The 20872-nt window shown below is 42.7% G+C and overlaps 1 protein-coding gene across 3 annotated transcripts; it reads right to left on the bottom strand.

Annotated features, from left to right (window-relative positions):
• Positions 1-5004: 5004 nt before the first annotated feature.
• Positions 5005-20808, bottom strand: IWS1 (interacts with SUPT6H, CTD assembly factor 1). 3 transcript variants are annotated; one of them, XM_064720786.1, is made up of 14 exons: positions 20662-20808; positions 20236-20351; positions 13605-14277; positions 12892-13084; positions 12598-12655; positions 12198-12298; positions 11784-11934; positions 10266-10348; positions 9866-9995; positions 9079-9196; positions 8247-8358; positions 7994-8050; positions 7692-7803; positions 5005-5435 (listed from the first exon to the last, which is right to left on the bottom strand). In XM_064720786.1, exons 1-14 carry the CDS (start codon positions 20693-20695, stop codon positions 5304-5306), a joined length of 2070 nt encoding a protein of 689 aa, XP_064576856.1. In that variant the 5' UTR covers positions 20696-20808; the 3' UTR covers positions 5005-5303. The 3 variants fall into 3 exon arrangements, with proteins under 3 accessions (XP_064576856.1, XP_064576858.1, XP_064576857.1); XM_064720788.1 differs by lacking the exon at positions 20662-20808 and adding an exon at positions 18165-18219 and having other exon boundaries at positions 20236-20299; XM_064720787.1 differs by lacking the exon at positions 5005-5435 and adding an exon at positions 5790-7157.
• Positions 20809-20872: the final 64 nt, after the last annotated feature.

The raw sequence follows: 20872 nt of genomic DNA on the forward strand, positions 1-20872 counted from the left end.
CTGTCCATACAGCATCTACATTGTAGAAAATAAGGTTGTCCATGGTCAGACAACTCCATCTTTGAAATAAAAATGTCAGTTGTGTAAAATGTCTGAAGTGGTTGGGGTGAAGACAGGAGGGAACACAGAAAAGTGTTTTGCAAATAACCCTAGAGATGCAGTTCTGTCATTTCAGCTGTACTGCAGGGATTACCCACAGTAACTCTTTTGGTTTGCTCGGTATTTGTATAATTTTTCTTTAAACCCAGTGAAATTTTTATTACATCATTACTTCCTCCAGTTCTTCACACCTTACTCCAGTGTTCACAGATAGTTGATTCAGCAGGTGGCTGGAACTTACCTGTATTTTCCATTCTTTGCACACTTGATGCCAGATTTTACCCTCCCAAACTTGTTTAAAAGAGAATGGGAACTCTCTTTGGTGTTATTCCCAAAACACCAAACAAACAAACACCAAAACCAAAACAAACAAAACCCAAAACAAAGCAAACCCCACTTTAATTCCAAGGTTTTGCAGGCTCTATTTATCATGAAGTCTGTAATTCTCTTCTAATTAACAAGTAAGCAAACACTTCTGTTCATTCCTGTTCTGGTGGATGCAATGGGCTGCAGGCTGTGTTAGCATTGCTGATGCTTTTACTGATAAATCCATGTTTGTGTCTCTGTCTGTGTGCGTATCAGTAAACAAAATAAAGACACGCAGCACCAGTTAGTCCATAGGAAGTAGCAATAGTCCAAGGAGGTTTAATATCACAATTTCTACTTGTTTCTAATCTTATACCTGAGACTTGTTAAACATAATTGGTCTTGTAGAAAGAAAAAGGAAAACTGTCTCTGCTGTAGTGATGTGTTTCCAGCATCTCGATGGGCTTGGATGCATGTTTGCATCAGTGAAGAACTTCAGTCTGCTCTTGTGACAAGATTGTTAAACCAAAAACCCCCAGGTATAATGAAATTTTATTAGAGTTTGTAAGAAATATAATATGATATCAGCAAGGAGGCTTGGTACCTCTTAAATTTGTTCCTTCAGAAGCTGCCTCTGTGTTTATTACCCAGTTGAGGATTTTGAGTCATGCACTGAAGAAGTAACAGCCTAGCCAAGGGCTTCTGTGTCACTTGCTGGCTCTGTCTCTCTCCTCTCCTCCTCTTCTTGCCTTGAGACAGGATTTAGGGATGGACAAATGTTAAAGAATAATGCTTTAAACAGCAGCCTTCCCAGCAGGCCTGCACTGGGAAGAGGGAACCTGTAACACTGACTTGCACAAATGTGTTCAAAGCCAGTAAAACACAGGTCTGAGTAACAGCAGAAATTGTAATGTTGGAGTGGCAGTGGCTGTGACAGGGCAATATTTGCCTGCCTGCAGGTGACTGCTGTGAATCCTCCTGCACACTCCCAGCTCTGCACATTTCAGCAGAGGTTTACAGAGCAGCTTGTGTATTTTCCAAATGGATTGGTCTTACTTGCTGGAAGGTGATGGAATGTCAGAAATCTGCTCTCAAAATGTCCATATTTTCCTGAATAAATCTGTTGTAAAAGGTGGCTTTTATTACTGAAGGCTATTGCTAAAGACCTTTTGATTCTCTTTTTAATGCACCTGTGTATATGTGTGGAAACACACATGCAATTTTCTTCTGGTTTTGGTTTTCTAATGTGTTTCATAGAATCCAGGTTCTCTCTCCTCTGTCAATATTTGTGATGGGTTAATGATCAAGCTCTTGACCTCATGGCTGTTCCTGGTGTGCATCCAAATGTCTTTCCTGTCTTCCTCTAAAAAACTAAAGAAAAAAGTGAGTATAATTGCATGGTTCTGTGTAGGTGAACTCACTCTGGATCCTGTGTTTTTGAAAACATGCTGCAGTAAGCAGAGGGGTACGTGCTGCTGAATCCTGGTAAACCATTCAGCGTGGGAAGGTAATGCCAAGAAATCCCAGCTTCTCTCTGTGCCTGTCACTCCCAGGTACGTGGTGGTTGGTGCCTGGCTGGGCTTGGTGTGGATGATTTTCCTTGCCAAGACCATCAGGAATTGCACAGTGCCTGCTGGGACTGCTGGAGCTCCTGGCTGCTTGTGCATCTGCCCTTGGCACAAGAGCCAGCACAGCTGGGACTGGGCTGTGGCTGGGAGGGGCACCTGCTCCCCTGGAGTCCGGCCCCTGCACTCCTGTGCTCCCCATGGCTTTTCCACAGGGACTCTGCCTCAGGCCCTGCACCACAGCCTGATGTTGAACATCACGACGCCAGAGTTGTTCCTGAGCTCTTACTGCAAAGTTGAGTCCCACCCTTGGACAGGAACAGCACTGTTGAGTTCAACGTGACACCACATATCCTAAGCTCAGGTCTTTGTTTCTGTCATTCTTCCTTCCAGCACCGTTTCCCTGTGGCCTGATCAAAGCCAGGTGGGCTCTGGATGAACAGCAGCTGGGGCTGGAATGGCTCTGCAGAGGCCAATGGGAGCACACGGATGTTGTGCCCAAGCACAGAGGGCACAGTTAGACAGAGCTGGAACACGGTGATGCTGGGGAAAAGGAGACTTTAAATGATGCTTTTGGACAGAGTGTGTGCACAAAGGTTGACACTGGACAATTGGGGATGGCAGGAGATGGTTTCAGCTGGAACAAAACTCTGGTGGGCTCTGTGACCCAGAAACCACTGTGGGACAGTGCTGCAGTGTAGGGAGATAGAATATAAGAAAATAAAGATGGTGTAGAAAGTAATCTTACCCCTAAGGAGCTGCAGCTGGGCCAATTATCAAAGATTAGGAACAGGCCTGGCTTTAACAGGCCACAGCTGTAAGCAATGAGAAGAAGATGCTATAAAAGAGTGGGGTGGCTGGGTGAGAAGGGAGCTGGAGTCAGTGGCTGCTTTGTGAAGACAGAAGAGTCAGTGCTCTGACAAGCTGCCCATGAGAAACACCAAGAAGGTGTGGAACCTTTGTGACAGGAGAGAACAGTATGGAACCCCTGCAATATGATGACAACACTGCAGGACAAGAGCTGGCTGTCCCTGAGCACCCTGAGGCCATGGAGACGCCAGGCCTGGCAGACCCAGGGTGAGCAGGGCAAGGGTCCTGCAGGACAGAACGAGACCACAGCACCTGCAGCCAGGCAGGAAGGAAATGGGGGAAATGTAACAGGGAAAAGCAGTGATGGGAGGGCTCTGGCCAGAAGGGAACAGGGGCTGTTCAACCTGGGACTGGGGAGGTGGTTTGGACACACCTCAGCCCACCCCTCAAGCCACCCAGACAGGTATCAGCTCTGCTTTGGGGCACTGTGACTCCAGGGTAACAGGAGGAGCACTGTGTCATCGTGAACATTGCCCCTAGTAGTAGTTCCAGTCTCACCATAAACACACCTGAATGCTTTCTTACTTTATCATCACTGGGTCTGTCAGGAGGAGCAGAGTTCATCAAGCCATTATAAAGTTGGTTTTTCAGGTCAGGAGCAATAGAACCACATGTATTGCTCAGTCTTCTGCCAGGCTTTTTGATAATAGGGACCTTAAATACCTTTATCAGTGCTCCCCTATATTGCTTTTGGATTGGAATGTTAATACCCTCTCTATTAAGTCAGATCATCTGTGCTTTCAGGTTGTGTCTGCATGTCCTTGGGGAAAGCCAGGCTTTGCCTCCTTTTGGAAGGCTGGTAATTTTTACAAGGCAAGTTCCAGGGCCAGCTGAGGCTCCTTAGAATGCTGAGCATGGTGAGGTAAAACTGAGGGCTCAAAGGTGAAGGCAAGGGCATGTGGCAAGCAGGGACAACTGAAGTGTTTGTTTCCATTGTCTTGTTTTGGATTTTAATTGGTGGTTTGGGGCACTTTTTGTGCATGTCCTTATTTGTTACTAATTTTTACTTTGTTGTGGCTGGTCAGTGTCCTAGTGCTTGCTATGTGCATAGAAATTCTCATCTAAAAAAACCCTCATCTTACCCTCAGTCTGTTTTACCACTCTTAGGATGTAGAAGTAACCCTCATAAACAGTAGGACTGGACTGTAGCACCAGAGCTACAGAAAAACTGGGGGATAAAAAAAAGAATCACTTTTAACCCCTGAACCTCCCAAGCCAAACAGACTCTGGCTCAACACAGTTCATTTATTTTTCACAGCGTTTCATCTGCCACTATGGCAGTAAAGAATGTCCTGGCTATCACGAAATTAATTAAAACTAAAAAACCCCCAAACCCTAAGCCCCTGAAGGGCTCAGCATGCTAAAAACACGCAGCTGAGGTGGTTACTGCATTATTCACATACCTGGAGAAAGCAGGAGCAGAGCTCTTGGTGCCCCAGCCAGCACAGGTGTTCTCACTTCAAGCTGGTGTCCCAGCACACAGCTCTGTTCCTGTCATTCCCTCCACTCTCACAGGGGCAAATTCAACACCTGACCCCAACACAAACTTGCAAACTCTCCATGACTGGTGCCAGCAGTAACTCAGCCAACACCAGGATCCCCAGAATTACAGACTACTCATTACAAAACTCTGCTCCTGCAGCACAAAGGTGATTTTTCTTAATGAAAAAATGACAAATGCCAATTACCTGTGCAAGACTCCTCTTATTGGAGGCAAGCTCAGCAGAGACAGCCATCTTCAGAGATAGAGGCAAAGAAGCCACAGAGTACCAGATGTTATTCTACTGTCAGTCTGTAGCAGCAGGAAAAATGAAACAGTGTAATCCTCTCTAACATAAGAATGTTCTCCTTCCCACTGGTAAAACAGATTTTTGCAAAGTCACTGGTAAGCCACAGTGACATTTTAGCTGGAAGCTGCTGGAATTTTTAGTACTCAATCTGTTTGCTTTCTTTTTACATTAGTCTTCATGAAAAGAAAATCCTTTGCATGGAACACAATCAATACTTCTAAATCAAAAGCAATAGATGCAGATCTCCAAAGACATAACAACTGATTAATAAAGCAGTGAATAAAAAGAAAATGGACAAAGTTGAACAAAAAAATAACCCCTCAGTTTTTCCACATCCCAGGTGGTCTCTTCTGAGCAATGAACAGGCAGTCCCCTCCCAAAAAAAACCCAGAAGATGTTTTATTTTTTAAAGTGTTGCAATACAACAAATACATGATCTGTACAAAGGACACAACAGGGCCAGTTTAAATACAATCAGGAGAAAGGAGTCCCCATATTCACAGTCCTCAGACAACATCTTCTACCAGAACCTGAAGAACAATTTTAAGGGTTCACTTAAAAAACAAACTAAAAAACCAAACCCACCCCAAACAAGTTAAAAAATTTAAAGGTCTCCAAAGAGTCTGTGGGTGTATTGTCTTACAGCAGAGCTCATGGGGCATTCTGTGAAGGGTCACAATGGCATCTTATTGCCCTCAATGCTGATTTTCACTGCATGGGCCGTTCTGCTTTTTTTCCTGATATCTGTGAATTTCCGCATCTGTTTGTCCAGTCGACTCACCCCTTTCTTAGAGGTCCCCTGGAACTTAAAAAATAAAACTAATAATTACCACTGAAAAAAAGCAGGGGCCCCAGAGGTGCAAGGCAAGCGGCACATGCGAGGCTGCGCCTGGCAAGGAGCTGGGGGAGCCACTGGGCCCAGCTGCTCTGTCTGTTCTCCTCCCAGAAGGGGAAAATGCCCCCAGGGGCTGCAGGGCTCGGGTGCAGGCAGTGGCACTCACAGCCATCACAGTGCAGGTCAATCACTGCCCAGCTGGGTACCACGTGGAAATTCTGTATCTATTGGCTGCAGCTGTCAGAACCACAGGGCACCAGTGTCACTACTCTGGACTTCTTGCAGGAGGTTAGACACAGATACACTGTGACTAAGGCTGACACATCAATTCCAAGCTGCCATTTATTTTAAAGGTCAGGGATTAGTATTGAGAAAGCAAGGGATTACTGAACAAAGGCAGTGTAGGGGGTAGCCAAAAGAAATGCCTAAGCTGACCATACAAGCATTGCATTTCATCTCTGTGTTGGAACTGCAAATGAAAACCAGGTGGTGTAACAGTTATTCTGCACAGATTAATTCAGTGATGGTGTGCTGAAAACACCACTGAAGACAAACAGCAAGGACCTTCCAAGCCATAGCCAGTGCTTCCCAGAATGCAATTTTCCTTAACTAGACAACAGAAACAGTAAGTGATGGAAACGTGACACTTTTAAGTTTGGGAGAAACAGTGATATCCAAAACATGCTACTTAGGATCTGAAAAACACATCCATTAGAAACTTGTTCCCATGGCTAAGGAAGGTGCTCCTGACATGCTGATTTTAAATAAGGTTTATTCATAAATCTGTTCACTATTCATTGAAATTATACCTAAAATTTCACAGTGATGTTTAAGAAAATATATTTTTAAAAACAAATAAATATGAAGCTTAATATGAAGTCAACAGTTATCTATGGCTTGTGCTCACCTCTTCCTGTCACTGTTAGCTTGTGGCAGCCCTGCTTACAGCACTGAAATGCAGACCAGGAATTGTCAAAGCAATTCCCATTGATGCATGTTCTCCTAACGCACACTCACAGCAGAGGATTCTTCTCCCCCAGTCTCATTCTGTAGCTCCCATCAGCCATCCCTATTGTCTCACATCATTCTACTTCCTTGCAGGAGCAGGTGTGGAAAACACCTCAGTGTGCCCCAGTCAGAGGTCAGCCACAGACACTGCATGCAGTGACACGAGCTCCTGTACCAAGGGCTAAGAATGCCCATGTGTTGCTTCAGGTGAATCTGGAAAACCTAATTGTGTCAGAGCAGCATTCAAAACCACAGGTGGTGCAAAGCTGGTTTTGAGCACAGGTATTTTCGCTGAACTCCTGTCATTTGGGCACCCTGAAGCCGTGCAGGCAGGAGCCGTGGCAGAGGTTATGTGCTAGAGCCTGTTTTCTCCTGTACAAGTTCCCTTGTAGGTCACAGTACAGACACGAGAGAATTCAAGGAGAGTTTTCCAGGTTAAAGTTAGGGTGTACACACTCCTGTCCTGCATGTGCAAACTGCCAACAGCTGGAGCACATGCACTGTTCACACCTCCCTCGAGGGATACCTCTCCACCTTGGGAAGGCAGTGGTATGGCTACAGGGGCATCCTGTTGCCTTCAATGCTGAACTTGATGGCCCGATGCACTTTGCTGAGTCGTTTCTGTTCAGCAAACCGTCTCTTGTGCTTTTCCAAGCGACTAATACCTCTCTTAATAGTCCCGGGCTAGAAACAACATCTCAATTAATGGACAGAAGGAGAAAGAACAGCAGACAGCACAGCAATTGTTACTTCTCCCACTTACACACATTCTACCACATATATCCCTTTAAATGAAACTGTATGAGTAGATGGATGAAGACAAAGCAACACAAAGGCCTCCACCAAAGCTGGTCGTGTTTACCAAAACCTCAAAAGTTTCCCAAACTCAAATACTATTAGAACACGATACAAAAGCTGGGAGAGGTATAAAAACATCAGTGCAGTGACACAGGTACTGAACTGCAGCTTTAGCTCAAAATGCTTTAAAGCAAGAGGCCTGCAATCACATTCTCACCTGAGAGAGAAATTCTAGAAAAGTTAACTCAAAAATCTCTTTTTGGTCAGAGATACTTTCCTGTGAAAACACGTGAAGAGCTTACTGTATGCACTCACTACAAGAGGCCCTTAAAAGAACTACCCTCCTGTACAGAAGCCATGGTGATATGGTGACAGACTCCCAGGCCTAGGAACAGTCACCAGGCCACTGGCAGTGCTTACCCTGGAGGACTCCATCTCCACGTTCCACTTGGGCCTGACGACGTAGTCTTTGTTGGAGGGCATTGGGACCCTGGCACGGGCACAGAACCCAGGGTCCCCGGGCCTGAGAGCCCTGTGGAAAAACGGATGTGACTGTTATGGACAAATCTTATCCAGAAAGAAGTAAAGCCACCCAGTGTGCTGTCCTCTGAAACACACTGTATACGACTGCCGCTAAAACCTCTACAGAAATTCCACAGTAGTAGTGCCACCACAATACTTCACTTAAAAAACCCAACAAACTATTTATATATCCAACTCACTTTTCTTCTCCTGTTAATACTTTCTCCAGGTCCCTACGGGGAGTCTGACCACCAGAGCTGCAAGAAAAATAAATATTTATAGGCATCTATACACAGAGGAAGAAACTTTAAAAGACAATAAAGCATGTTAAAAGGTAAGAGAGACCCTAACTGACTACCCTTTTACCCTTTTTATTTCCTTTCGTATTTACACACCACTTGGTTTCTCCTGAGGGAGCCTTAAAGAATTCCATGTTTCTGCTGCTATTCCTACCTGCTCATTTTCCTTCGATGAGGCATCTGTTCCAAATCTCTCTGCTCTCTCTCTTCTCTGGTCATGCCTTTGTAGTTTGAGGTAAGGCCAAAAATGGGTCGAGACCATTCATCTATTAAAAAAATTATTAGTTAACAAAGACCAGGCTTTTGTTTCTCTTAAACCACTCTGGTGATCAAGTACAACTTTGAAAGTTTGTGGCAAGTATTTATGCTTCCTTTCAACCAAATGATTTTTGAGCCCTTAGCATTTAATGGAAAACCAGCCTTATGAACAGAAAACAAGAGCTTTCATCCCCAAAGTCTCTTTGTTGCCTGCTCTTCTAGAACATCTCCAAGCTCTCAGAAAGAATACTCAGTGTCAGGACCTCCTGCACAACTCAGGAATGCTATTTTAGAAATGTGCAGAAAAGGTCCTAAAGAATGTAAGTTTATCATCAGTCTGCAGCCATTCTGGAAGGAATGCACTCCACATGGAGCACAACTGAGTAGCAAACATTCAGTCAGCTCAGTTCTCTCTGAAGTCCATGGAATAAACAGCCCCCTGGCAGCACCTTCCTGCCTTTTCAGCATATACAAAAGATCTGGACCATGAGCAAAGAGAGAACCCAGCAAAACAAATGCCATCCTCTGGTTTAAGGCAATGGAACAGGTGCATGCAGAAGCCAATGTAACAGTGCTTGTTAAGAGCTGTACAAAGTTATGAAACACATCAGTGAGGTTCCTACACTGCAGAATCTTTTCTACAGACAACAGCAGTGCATCAGAAACCAATGCAGAAGTTCCATTCATCACCAGAGTGATCTCAGAGAGGCACAGGCAGGTTTACATACTGATCAGCTTCCCAGCCATGTCCTTGTTGGGTCTCGACTCCTTGGGGTGTTTGTACAGGTACATCACAGCCCGTCCAATGCCGCTGTGCTTCAGGGTCTCCTGGCTCACACTGGGCAGCTGCAGACAAAAGGAAAAGTCAGATAACAGCAATAAATTATGTCTGAACATTATTAATGGTGTCATTGAACTTTGCAGAAATACCTTTCACTTAGACCATCTCAGAAAATGTAAGGTTTTCGTTGTCCCACTGGGAATTGTTTAAAGTATCAAACACCTAAATCTAGAAATCTGCCATAACATTCTTGGTTTATACACAAAATTAGGCAGCTTTCTAGAAATTTTTGTTCCAAATGCTCTCTAGTTTATATTACCCCAAAACTATGCTACTGCCTTCAAATCCTTCATTCTATAAATAAACACTTAAATGGCAAAGACACTCAAGCAATCAGCTTAGCCAAAGACACTGAAAGCCTACACTGAGTGTGTGCACTGCACTCTGTAAGAAAGCAGAAAAGGGAAGGGATCACAAGGGAAAAAAATTCAGGGATGCACAGCAAGCAACTCTTCACCTGAATTTGGATATAAACCTGAAACAGGAAGGCAGGGCCAAATCACCTAAATTCTGTTACACAAGCACACCTGTTGTGCAGGTTGCTTCCTTGCGTTTTTCACTGCCCGGCCCATCGGCAGAGCTGCAGTTCATTTATCACCTCACATTTCCCTAAAGCACATGACTGTAAAACTGTGGACAAGCTCCAAATCAAATGTGAAAAGTCAGGTCCAAACCTCTTGCAGGATCTTCAGAAGCTCCTCTCTTATCTTTAGTGCTGGCAGACTTCGGTCTGGAAGAGGAGAAAGCCACTCTTTGATGGCAGACATAACACCACTATCGATGAAAGTTTCTTTGAGATCCTGCCTAAAAGGTTTAAATTAAGAGAAGCCCGTAAGTCATGTAATATAGCAACATCTCAAGTTGTGATGTCCCCTCAGGAAAATAGCATAATTGAGTTTCTTTCATGTTAAGAGGGAAAATTATGTATAATTTTATGTTTTTGAGGTCACCTAGCTTCAGCATTTACTTGGAATAAAAATAGTGTTTTTTTGCATATTCAGTATAGCTGTAGTATAACTCCATGAAATCTTACAAATTCTGACTATTGCCCAGGGTTGCAGAATGACAACTCACTTTTTAAGATGCATGACTACAGTTGGTAGCAAAGTTAATTTCTTTAGTGCTGGTTTCTTTTGCGTATTCAGCTGACGATCCTCCTGTAGAGAGTTGAAAAATCAGCACAAGTTAATCAAAGAAAGAAATCAGCAACTCCCATTCTTTGCAACACTTACAAAGAAAAAGACTAGTCTATTAAACTACAAGTGCAACTTTGGAGGGATTACACTAATTTTGTCCCCTGCTCCACAGCTCACCAACAATTATGCAACAATTTCTCTGAAAAAACGGTCATCACTTTAGTCGGTATTTCCCAATAAAGCATCACATTAGGAGAGTGCTCCTAATTTTACTTTTTTTTCCTACTTCATGACTTAGACTGACTACAATAACTGGAGGTCCTCTATACTGTGCACAGATAACACTTTCTTAGTAAAGCCTCACCTGAAAAAGAGAAAAATAGCTAAGCAGAACAATGGGAAGGGAGAACATGTATTTTCACCTGTGTCATTTCAAAATTACTTCCATCCAAGGCCTATCACTATCTATTCAAAACTTGTCACCCATACTAAAACCACCCAATGCAATCAACAGATTTCTGTCCAGCTCTAGTAATTCCTTTCTATTTGTCCTAATCCACTGAAGGCTCTTTCTGTGCAATGTTTGTTTTATTGCAAGGGAGAAGATTCTTCCAATGCATCTCCTTCCCTCTTCCTGCCCCTGTACTTCAAACTTTGACACCTCATTTGAAACATCTGGCTGTCACCTTGTCTGAGAAAGGCTTTCCTGTCAAGCCCAAGAAGTTTCAGTTGCCTTCCAGATTGCTTTCTCACTCTTCCCATCTTTCTGAACTCATTATCCAGATCTTGTTCTCAGACAGATGCTTTTGTTGTTGCTATTTGTAAAGCTCCTCTAGTTTCTAAAGTCATGTATATCCCTCAATTGGTTTTAATGTGTTTTGCTGTTTATTAATTTGATTGCTACTCCAACAAAACAGAAGACACCTGACAAAAAGGAAGATCCCAAATAACCTTCCACAGTAAGGTATTAAACATTTCTCCTAGAAAAAGGCAGAAGGTCCCATGAATCTTTACTCTGATGTCATTAGCACAGCACTGTCATTCAAGCAATTTGGAAAAGGACTCTTCTCAGAAACAAATACCCAAGTATGACACATGCCAGTAACATCATAATGAAATTAAAGCATAGTCCCTTTCTCAGTATTTAACACACTACTAGGTGGTTTATAGAGCACCTATATATCCCTTTTTAAAGAAGTTGATCTCAGCGGATGGAAGTTTAACAATTGACCTAATTTTAATATTTAAAAATTAGTATTCTATCAAAATTTCAACAGAATGTTTTTATTTAGAAGAGCAAAATAACATTTAGGGTTATATAGACATTAGAAGCTTTCCATAGTGTACAGATTACTCCTGCTGAATACAAGCCAGATTTTTGTATTTTATTAATCCCACAGTTTTCCCATAAAAGAGAACTGAATTTCAAGGTGTGTTTGGAGCCTGGAAAACTGACCTCAGCAGCTTCATTCATCTTCACAATCATGGCACTGACCACATCATCTGCATCGCTGATGAAAGTGCCCCCGTCGCGGTTCCGCCTGCGCTTGCCGCTCATGCTCTTCTTCCTCTGCAGCATCATGTCGAAATCTGACATGAAGTCCATGCTGAAACACAACCACACTGTTCACTGATGGGCCTTGGCACGAAATAATCTTGTGTTTCTCCAGGGCATAAACACTGTGTCTCAAGGTCCCAGTGAGATAATTAATTACCCTTAGTATGCAAAATGCAAAACTGGCAAAGGGCTCCAATGGCTCCAGACCTTGCTGTAACACCCAACATGTGCACACCTGCAATATCCAGGGTCCATAACGCCCTTTCACCAAAATCTGGTATTAGCAAAGGAATATGTAACACAATGACTTACTGCTTCCCTCTTTTGATGTTATCATCAGAGTCTGATTCGTCTGCTGTCTCCTTCATGTCTCCATCACCTTTCTCTTCCTCCAAATCCTCCTGGTTAAAACCCTGATGAGTACAGAGAGTGCAAATCAGTGTATGGATCAGGATTGAGCATCTACTCAGGTACCTGACACTAAAAAAGCTTCAGGTAAGTTTTAAGAGGATCTAGAAAGATGAACAGAGTCTTTCTGATTCCCCCTGTGACTACTGTCACACCAACAATTCTCCCAAAAGATGAACTGTAAATGTTATTTAACCCAAAGAGTACCCCAGTGAGTCTGGCAGATACAAAACTGACCTGATGCAGCACATACATTCTCTTCAGATCTAGCAAGTCAACAGGAGACATCCACAGTAACACTTACCGTAAATTCCTCCTCTTCCTCATCACCAGATTCTCCAAATATATCTGCAATCAGGTTCCTGTGAAGGTAACAACAACATTTATCTACTTTGACTACAACAAGATGTGACTTTTCTGCAAAATCTCTAATGACTGTATGAAGATCTACATTTTGTTGTCTCCTTCTACTGACCTTTCTCTTCATGCCACCATTGAAGGTGACCAGTCATTCTCTGGTTGGGATTTATCCGTTTTCCATTCACCACCACTCCCCCTGTCTAAAACCCCAAAAGAATTCATATTCTTTCCCACTTACTCTTGTTCATTTCCAGATTCACTGTCACTGCCAAACAGATCTTTCCCTTTTTTCTTCCCAGCATCCTCTTTTCCTTCTTCTTCCTCCTCCTCACTATCGGATACAGCATTTTTCTTCCTTTTGTCAGATTTCTCTGAAGCAGCGTCACTGTCCGATTCTTCAGCATCAGAAAGGATTCGTACCTTTTTTGCAGCTGCCAGCAGAAAGGAGCATTACTACATGTCCCAGTTAAGAGGGGACAACTGTTACTCTCAAATTATTCTCTGACTAGTCTTCCAACACCAGACCATTGCCATTTCCTAGAAAGCATATCCATTCTGAAGTGTTTTATTAAATCAGCAAATGGAGCTTCCATACACCACATCTATTCATTAAAAAAATTGCAATTTCAAATCTCTCACCTCCAGTATATGAAAAAAACACACAGGAAAAAATTACTAGAGAATCAGCAATGAAGTAAATAAAGAACAAACTATCATGTCAACAGATGCCAGTTAGATCCTTATGGTCTTTTGTTAGACCTACTTATTACTCAGAAGTGTTAGATACACATTCACACAGCAAAGCAGTCAGAACAACAGCCTCTGCAAATGCAGTTCTGCTCCAAAACTAAATCTGATTTATGGTTTCTCAACTTAAGATGCTTTATTCACACAAAAGCAATGATTTAACTTTCACACCACTACCTGTCACAGCACAGTATAGTTTCTTACGTGTTTTCTCATTGTCATCCTCACTATCAGACAGGATGGCTGTTTTCCTCTTCACTGTCTTTTCTTCCTCTTTTTCATCTTCATCACTGTCTGATATTTTACGTCTCTTAGGAGCTTCGTCTTCACTGTCAGAGCCCTGAAATCCTTTCCTTACATGTTCATTATCTGAATGATGAGAGTCATTCTGCACCTTTTCCTTCCTGTCCTCCCCATCGCTATCTTCAGACTCTATCTGCTTGTGTCTGGACACATCCTCGCTCTCCGAGTCGCTGGCTGGCTGCTTCTGAGGCTCTTCACTCTCAGAGTCACTGGCTGCCTGCTTCTGGAGCTCCTCACTTTCAGAGTCACTGGCTGCCTGCTTGTGTGATTCCTCATTTTCAAAATCACTGCTGTGATCCCTTGGAGGTTCTCCATTGTCAGAGTCACTCGCTCGATGATTTAAGGTCTCTTCATTTTCAGAGTCACTTAAATGCCGGTTTGGACGGTCCTCAGTATCAGAGTCACTGTCCTTCTCTCCATGAGTTGCTTCATTTTCTGAATCACTCACATTATGATTTGGGGGCTCCTCATTATCTGAGTCACTTTCTTTTTGCCTTGGGTTATCTTCATTTTCAGAGTCTGTCATATGAGGCTCTCCGCCTTGCCCATCATCTTCTCCATCACTGTGTTCATTCTGAAACAGAAAAATAATCTCAGACAACTAAGCAAAAAGACCTTAAAAAGTAAAGAAAAGATGTTCTGCATTTTTGCTTGTCCTTCCTCCAATTTGATTACCCAAAGTGCTGCAAACTGAAATAGTGTCTATGTAAAAATAATTAGACAATTTGCATCAAAATACTATCAAATACTTCACATCAAAAAAGTATTATCAATGGAAGTATGTCCATCCTGCAGCTCCATGGTATTTTGAAAGTGGTAACAGAATTCACAGAACACTTAAATAAGCATGTCTAAGAAGGGTCCAGTTGCTCAAGGGTAAAGGCTTAGTACTTTTATTTTAATAGGTCAGGCCTTCAAAGTGGTTTCGCTGAAATTCCCAGTAACAAAGCAAGAAAGAGTATCTTGCATTTGTCATTTTATTTTCCTGAAGATCTCAAACAGATGTTTCCTGTGTGAAGTACACCTCACTGAAACAGCACAGGCATTCTGCTCCAAATGAAGCTAACGCCTGTTCCTTCTTTGTCGAGGAAACCTATTTAAGAACAACTCAAGAGCAAAAGCCTAGCAAAAGACAAGAATAAAGTTTTAGTCAGACCTTTCAGAGTATAACTGTTAACAGTCTTTGTGTTTCAGATTCAACAACTCTCTCCCCCTGCTGACAGCTCCCATGCTTATCCAGACACCCAAGATAACCATGCACAAACACACCCACCTGGCAACTTCAGAACTGAAACAATCCTTTGAACTTTTCTACACACCAAAAAATATTGAGGCATGTGCTCCATTTTTAAGAGAACATCTCAGAAACCACCTTACTAACTATAATTACTTACAGCATCATCTTTTATCTCCAACATCCAAAATCTACTTGGGAAAAAAATCTCAATTGCATTTACCTGAGAATATGAAATTAGACTTGAAAACTCATTCCATTAATTCAGCTCTCACAGCTACTGTCACCATAATCCTGTTTTCAGCTGAAAACAACAGCATTGTACAAGGAACTTCTCTTTAGCATACTCAACTCAAAGCCTCAATCAGGCTTTTCCTCAGTCATGTCTCAGCTATAAACTTTTTCTACTTGCAAACTGAGTATTTATTGTGACAGGAGATGCTTTAAGACCTACATGTCCTGAAGTTTCCAAATCTTTTTTTTCTGCAATTCAATTTCTTTGGAAACAGATTTTCTATCTATTTTTATTTTCTCTAGTTGTTCTACTCCCACATCCAGACCCATAAAAAAATGTAGGTGTAGCTGCCCTACACCTACAACAAAGAATACTATTGATCTTTAAAATGCATGATGCAGGAAGAATTTAAAATAAAATTAATTTCAACTGCTTTTAGGAACTACTTCCTCCATAATTATGTTAAGTGGCAAAGAGCATTGCTTTTTAAGACTTTGGACTTCATATATTTATTTCTTTGGCTAGCACTTGATAAAGATCTTCTAAATTACTGCAAAAGGACTAACAGAGTTATGGAACAATGAAAAAAAACCCCAGGACCATGAAATTTTAAAACATGCACTACAAATACGACTTCACTAATTCCATGTTATTTAATGCTAACTACAAACAGCTGCTGTGACAATCTAAGTTGTTTTCTCTCTGCTGCTGGTTCCTGTCTCTACAGCAATGCATCTTTGGAAACTTTTGTATCCAGAAATTCTCATTTCTCCTCACAGAAAGGAAACACGGCTCCGTTAAAACCTGAATCTGGAATTTTAAGGAAATATTAATATTAGGAAGTGACAGAATCTAGAATGCACTCAACTGCCCTCTGCTTGTTAATATTTTATTCCCTTACCAAAAAATCACTTTGATTGCCCTTCTCCTGCCTAGTATATCCCATATCAACCTATCACAGGTGTATGTGACAGATCTTCCCTGACTGTATTACTTTAGACTAAAGAAAACTGCAGCTGGAACAGAACAGAAAGCAGATTGCACAGCAGTTACAGGTAAGGTCATTGAGAAACACTGAAATCAAACTGGTATCTAAAATGGTAGAAAAACAAGAATTAAATAATTTTTGTTACTGTATTTTGTGTGGGCTTGCCTGTCTTCTCTCAATGTCAGATGGTGAATGCTGAGTAGTACTGATAATTATGTCAGCGGTGATAAAGGATTTTGCTAAACAAACCCAAGGAAATTATTAAAAATAGTTCTCTTTAAGATATTAGGACCATCACCTTCCCAGCTTCCAGTTTAGGAATTCTTTGGTGAGCAAATAAACAAAATTAAGAACCAACAAGAATCAGCAATGATTCTTCATATTTCTAAGGTCAGAAGTGTGGCTGCAGGTTATACATGCACCTGTTCAGAATTAATCACTAAATTACAAAGAACTTCTCATGCAAAACCTTGGGGAGAAGACACTGTAATTACAGAGCAGCACTACTGGAGATTATCACAGGATGCCGAATCTTTAACCTGTTACTGCAAAGTGACAATCCCTGCTGAGAATGAAGATGTTTGGTGGGGGAGAGCAGACACCCAGCAGTCACTCAGCCAGTGGTCAGAGCAGCTCAGCTGCTGCAGTGTCAGCACCCGAGGTGACACAGGTGGGTGTCACACTTGGGGCACACAGCTGTCCCTGCACACTCGGCTGTCCCTGCACACTCAGGGCACACGGCTGTCCCTGCACACTCAGGGCACACGGCTGTCCCTGCACACACAGCTGTCCCTGCACACTCAGGGCACACAGCTGTCCCTGCACGCTCACTCTGGGCACACAGCTGTCCCTGCACACACAGCTGTCCCTGCACACTCACTCTGGGCACACAGCTGTCCCTGCACACACAGCTGTCCCTGCACACACAGCTGTCCCTGCACACTCACTCTGGGCACACAGCTGTCCCTGCACGCTCTGGGCACACGGGCACCACCCCTGGAGCCCGCTGAGAGAGCTGGGCCAGGCAGCAGCAGTGCCAGTGAGGGCAGCGCTGCCCCAGAGCCCCCAGCAGCAGCACAGCTGAGACCCTGCCCAGGGCAGGACCTGCCCACTGCCCACACAATTCAGGAATCTGCATGCTTTGGAATATAATTGATATAAAAAGTGACCAATTTTCCAGTAAAATGACAAAATGCTGCTGGGTATGCTTGATAGTCTTCACTTTCCCTTTTTTATTTGTTCATCTCTACAAACTGTTTTCAAAGAAATCAAGTACGTAATTTTTGAGTTTTCTAGTTTTCATTTTCAAATGACTGACTGAAAGATCAGACATCCTCAAACAGAGTAGGTCTCAGGTAATTGCTACTGCATTTTTCTCTAATTCCTTTGCTTTCTTTTCTTCCTCCTCTTTATCTATAAACATTTTAATTGAGATGTCCTTGATTTTTGTTTAATGAAAGAGTTCCATAACATGAGGCTTTAGTACAGTATAAAATAAGGAATATATCAAAATCAAATTTACAGTGTTACACTTCTACATAAAAATTACAGCTACCAAGCAGTTTACTGGATCAACATGCAGCCACTTTTAAGAGCTACTTCTTTGATAATTTAGTAACTTCAACAAAATGGAAGCCATCCACTACAATTTCATGAGAGATGAGCATTAAACTAAGACCTACACAACCATCATGGGCATATCAGCAAGCTCCTCCTTTTTTTCAGGTATCACATATTTGTGTTTGTTAACAGTCACAGGCTAACCACAACTTAGTTCATGAAACAGCAGCAACTTGGTGGAAGTGTAAAAACAAAGTTATTACAGATTTCTGTATCAGCCTGACTTGGATAAACACTGTAAACATGATTTCAGATTCATTACTGTACTAATTCTAATTGTCTAAAGCAGAATCAGTAAGGACATCAAGGAGAACATTTATAGATAAAGTGGGACTGGGGGAAGGAAAGCCAGAAAAGAATTGTGGAAAAGAAAAACCCACATACCTGAGACCTACATAAGTAATTCCTCAGGATTCCCCTTTTCTTTAAAGTTAAAAACCTGAAAGAAAAGTTTGAAATTTTAAAACTTCAGTTCTTTACATCTGAGTTCTAAATTAGAGGCAAAATAGTAATTAAATAGACTTAACTGATTAGGCTGCCTAAAAAGGTTTTATTACCTTTGAGTGTAATTTCTCCCACACACTCCTAAAAATGAAGAATATAAGAGGATGAGAGAATATTTAGAGTAAATAATAGGACAAATGACTGAGAGCTACTCCTTTCAGAGATGGCTGCTCCACATTATTGCCTTTTGAGTGCAAAGAGAACTCAACGGAGGGAAAGGAAAATTAAGACTTCATAGCAAAACAAAATATTTGGGTTTTAATTTGAGCTGAATCAAATAAAGCATGAAGTCTTGACAACTCTCATTTAGTATTTGTCAAAAAGGTGGCTTAGCTTGGCTCTTTTATTTTAACTGACTTTCTGAAATATTTAACCTAAAGAGGAACATTCAACCACCATCACAGAACAAAGTCTTTAACATACAGACACCTCAGCACGTGAAGAGACCCAGTTAACAGTGATAACTGGTACCTTCTGCTCACCTAAATCTGAAGAAGACATGCTGCAGATGTAAGCAACAGTCAAGTACCTTGCCACAGTAAGAAAAATTAAAATCTCAGAGAAGTGCTCAGAAAAGTAAGAACCAATAATCAACCATAAACCAATGACACAGAAGAAAAAGATTAATATCATTGTAGCAGCAGTGTGACTTTTCACACACTCATCACGCTTTTCTTTCATAGAACAGAAGTACTAAATTCCTCCAGACAGTTATTTTCCCAGCCAGAGAAATGTGTTTCCTGCCACTGCAATTGCAATTGTCACAGTGGCAGATGCTGCTCACACCAAATCTATTTCTTCCCTTGGAAATATCAACACCTATCAAAAAAAGTAAATTCCAAATGTGCTTTACAATTAAGTTCAAATACACGGGAAGAACTTTCATTTTATAAAATACAATTTTCATCTACTTTCTAACACTGAGGGAAGTATGAATTCAATTAAGGCAGGGCAAAAAAAAAGAAAAAATAATTTAAAAAAAAGGATTGTAAATGATGCCAGTTTAGTCAAGCCTTCTCTCACACCAGCCTTTGTTGCATTTTAAGCAATTTCTAACATGTGTAACACTGAAAACCCAGACTGAGGAAATCCTGATCTTTACATACAATACAGTAGAGTAACAGAATGCTCTGAAATAGCTTTGACTACAGTTTTTATAAGTATCAAAAAGTTCTCTGTAACTTGGCTGGCAGAAGACCTGAATTCACAGGCCAAAATTATTCCTTCTGACTAAGACCTGATGTAGCTCTACTGTAAGTCACAAACATTTCTTAAAAATTAAATCTCAACTTCCCAAACTGCCCTAGAAATGTAAAGGGAGCCTTCTCTTTCACTAGAATCTCTTCTCAGCCCAGTCAATCCACAAACGAAGTGACTCTCCAGAAACAACCCTGGACCACAACCTTTCCGTGCTGAACACTTCTCCAAGGGGGAACCACTTCAGAGGAAAACCAGGTCCCACTCAGGAACCTGAACCCGCCCCACATGCACACCCGCTCCTTTGTGAATGACAAGGTGGAAACCAGCACAAGGCAAACTCAAGAGTCACTGTCCCCACCTGACATGAACCCTGGGAGAGCATTTATTCTCTGTTAAGGAAATCACCACCTCCAGAGCATGTGGTTTTACAGCACTGTGCAGAATTTCAGGTACAAATTCCTCATAACCCCAACATTTTATCTCTGTGAAATCGAGGCTAACCGAGTACAACTTACTCAAGTTCAGAACAGCGTGTGCTACCACAACAAGAAAAAAACCAAACAAACCCTAGCCAACATACTTGTTAAGAGATTATCCAACGCTTTTTTATGGAAATAAAGTTTTGCCCGATGGAACTCTTAAGAGAAACTCAATAAACAGGTGTGTCTCGGTTACGAGAGAATGCCGCTTTAAACAACAACAAAAAAGAATTCAAAGAGTAAACTTTATCTAGATAAAGCTCCCTTAGTACCTCTGAATGGTGCCCTACACTTCCATTCTCCGATCCAGAATGTTGTTCGTTTCCTTCATCTTCCACATCAGATCCTGAGTCTCGCTCGTCTTGCACTGGAGTAGCTCCTCCATCATCTATTCCGAGATTTAAAAAAGAAAGTAAACCTCAGCGTTTAAAGGAACCGCACGGGAACCGGGCGGACTCCCGCTCTAACGGGGCAGGGAAACGGGGATGTCCGAACAAAGCACCCCAGCCACCCCGGGAGCGCACAAATCCTCCCGCACCAAGCGGACGGCGACCGCTGCGCTGCCCGGACACCGGACTGTTGCAAATAACGCCCTCAGCGCTGCCCTCGGGCCAGGGCCCCGCCGCTGCGCCCCCGAACCCGCGGGCCCCGCCGTGCCCGACGCCCTCCCCGGAGGGTGCTGCGCGCCGCGCCGCTACCTGACTGCTCCCCGCCGTAGTAGTGGGAGTCCATGCCGCGCCCCGCGGTGGCGGCGGGCGCTGCCCCGGGCGCTCCCTCAGCGCGGCCCGGCCCGGCCCCGCCGCCTCGCACAGGAACAAGATGGCGCCTCCCCGCCCAGCAGCGCCCCCGCCCCGCGCGCACGGCGCGCTGGGTCTCGCGAGAACGCTGGGGCAGCGGCCGCCAGGGGGC

Source organism: Zonotrichia leucophrys, chromosome 9 (genome assembly GCF_028769735.1).
Source record: "Zonotrichia leucophrys gambelii isolate GWCS_2022_RI chromosome 9, RI_Zleu_2.0, whole genome shotgun sequence".
NCBI lineage: Eukaryota > Metazoa > Chordata > Aves > Passeriformes > Passerellidae > Zonotrichia > Zonotrichia leucophrys.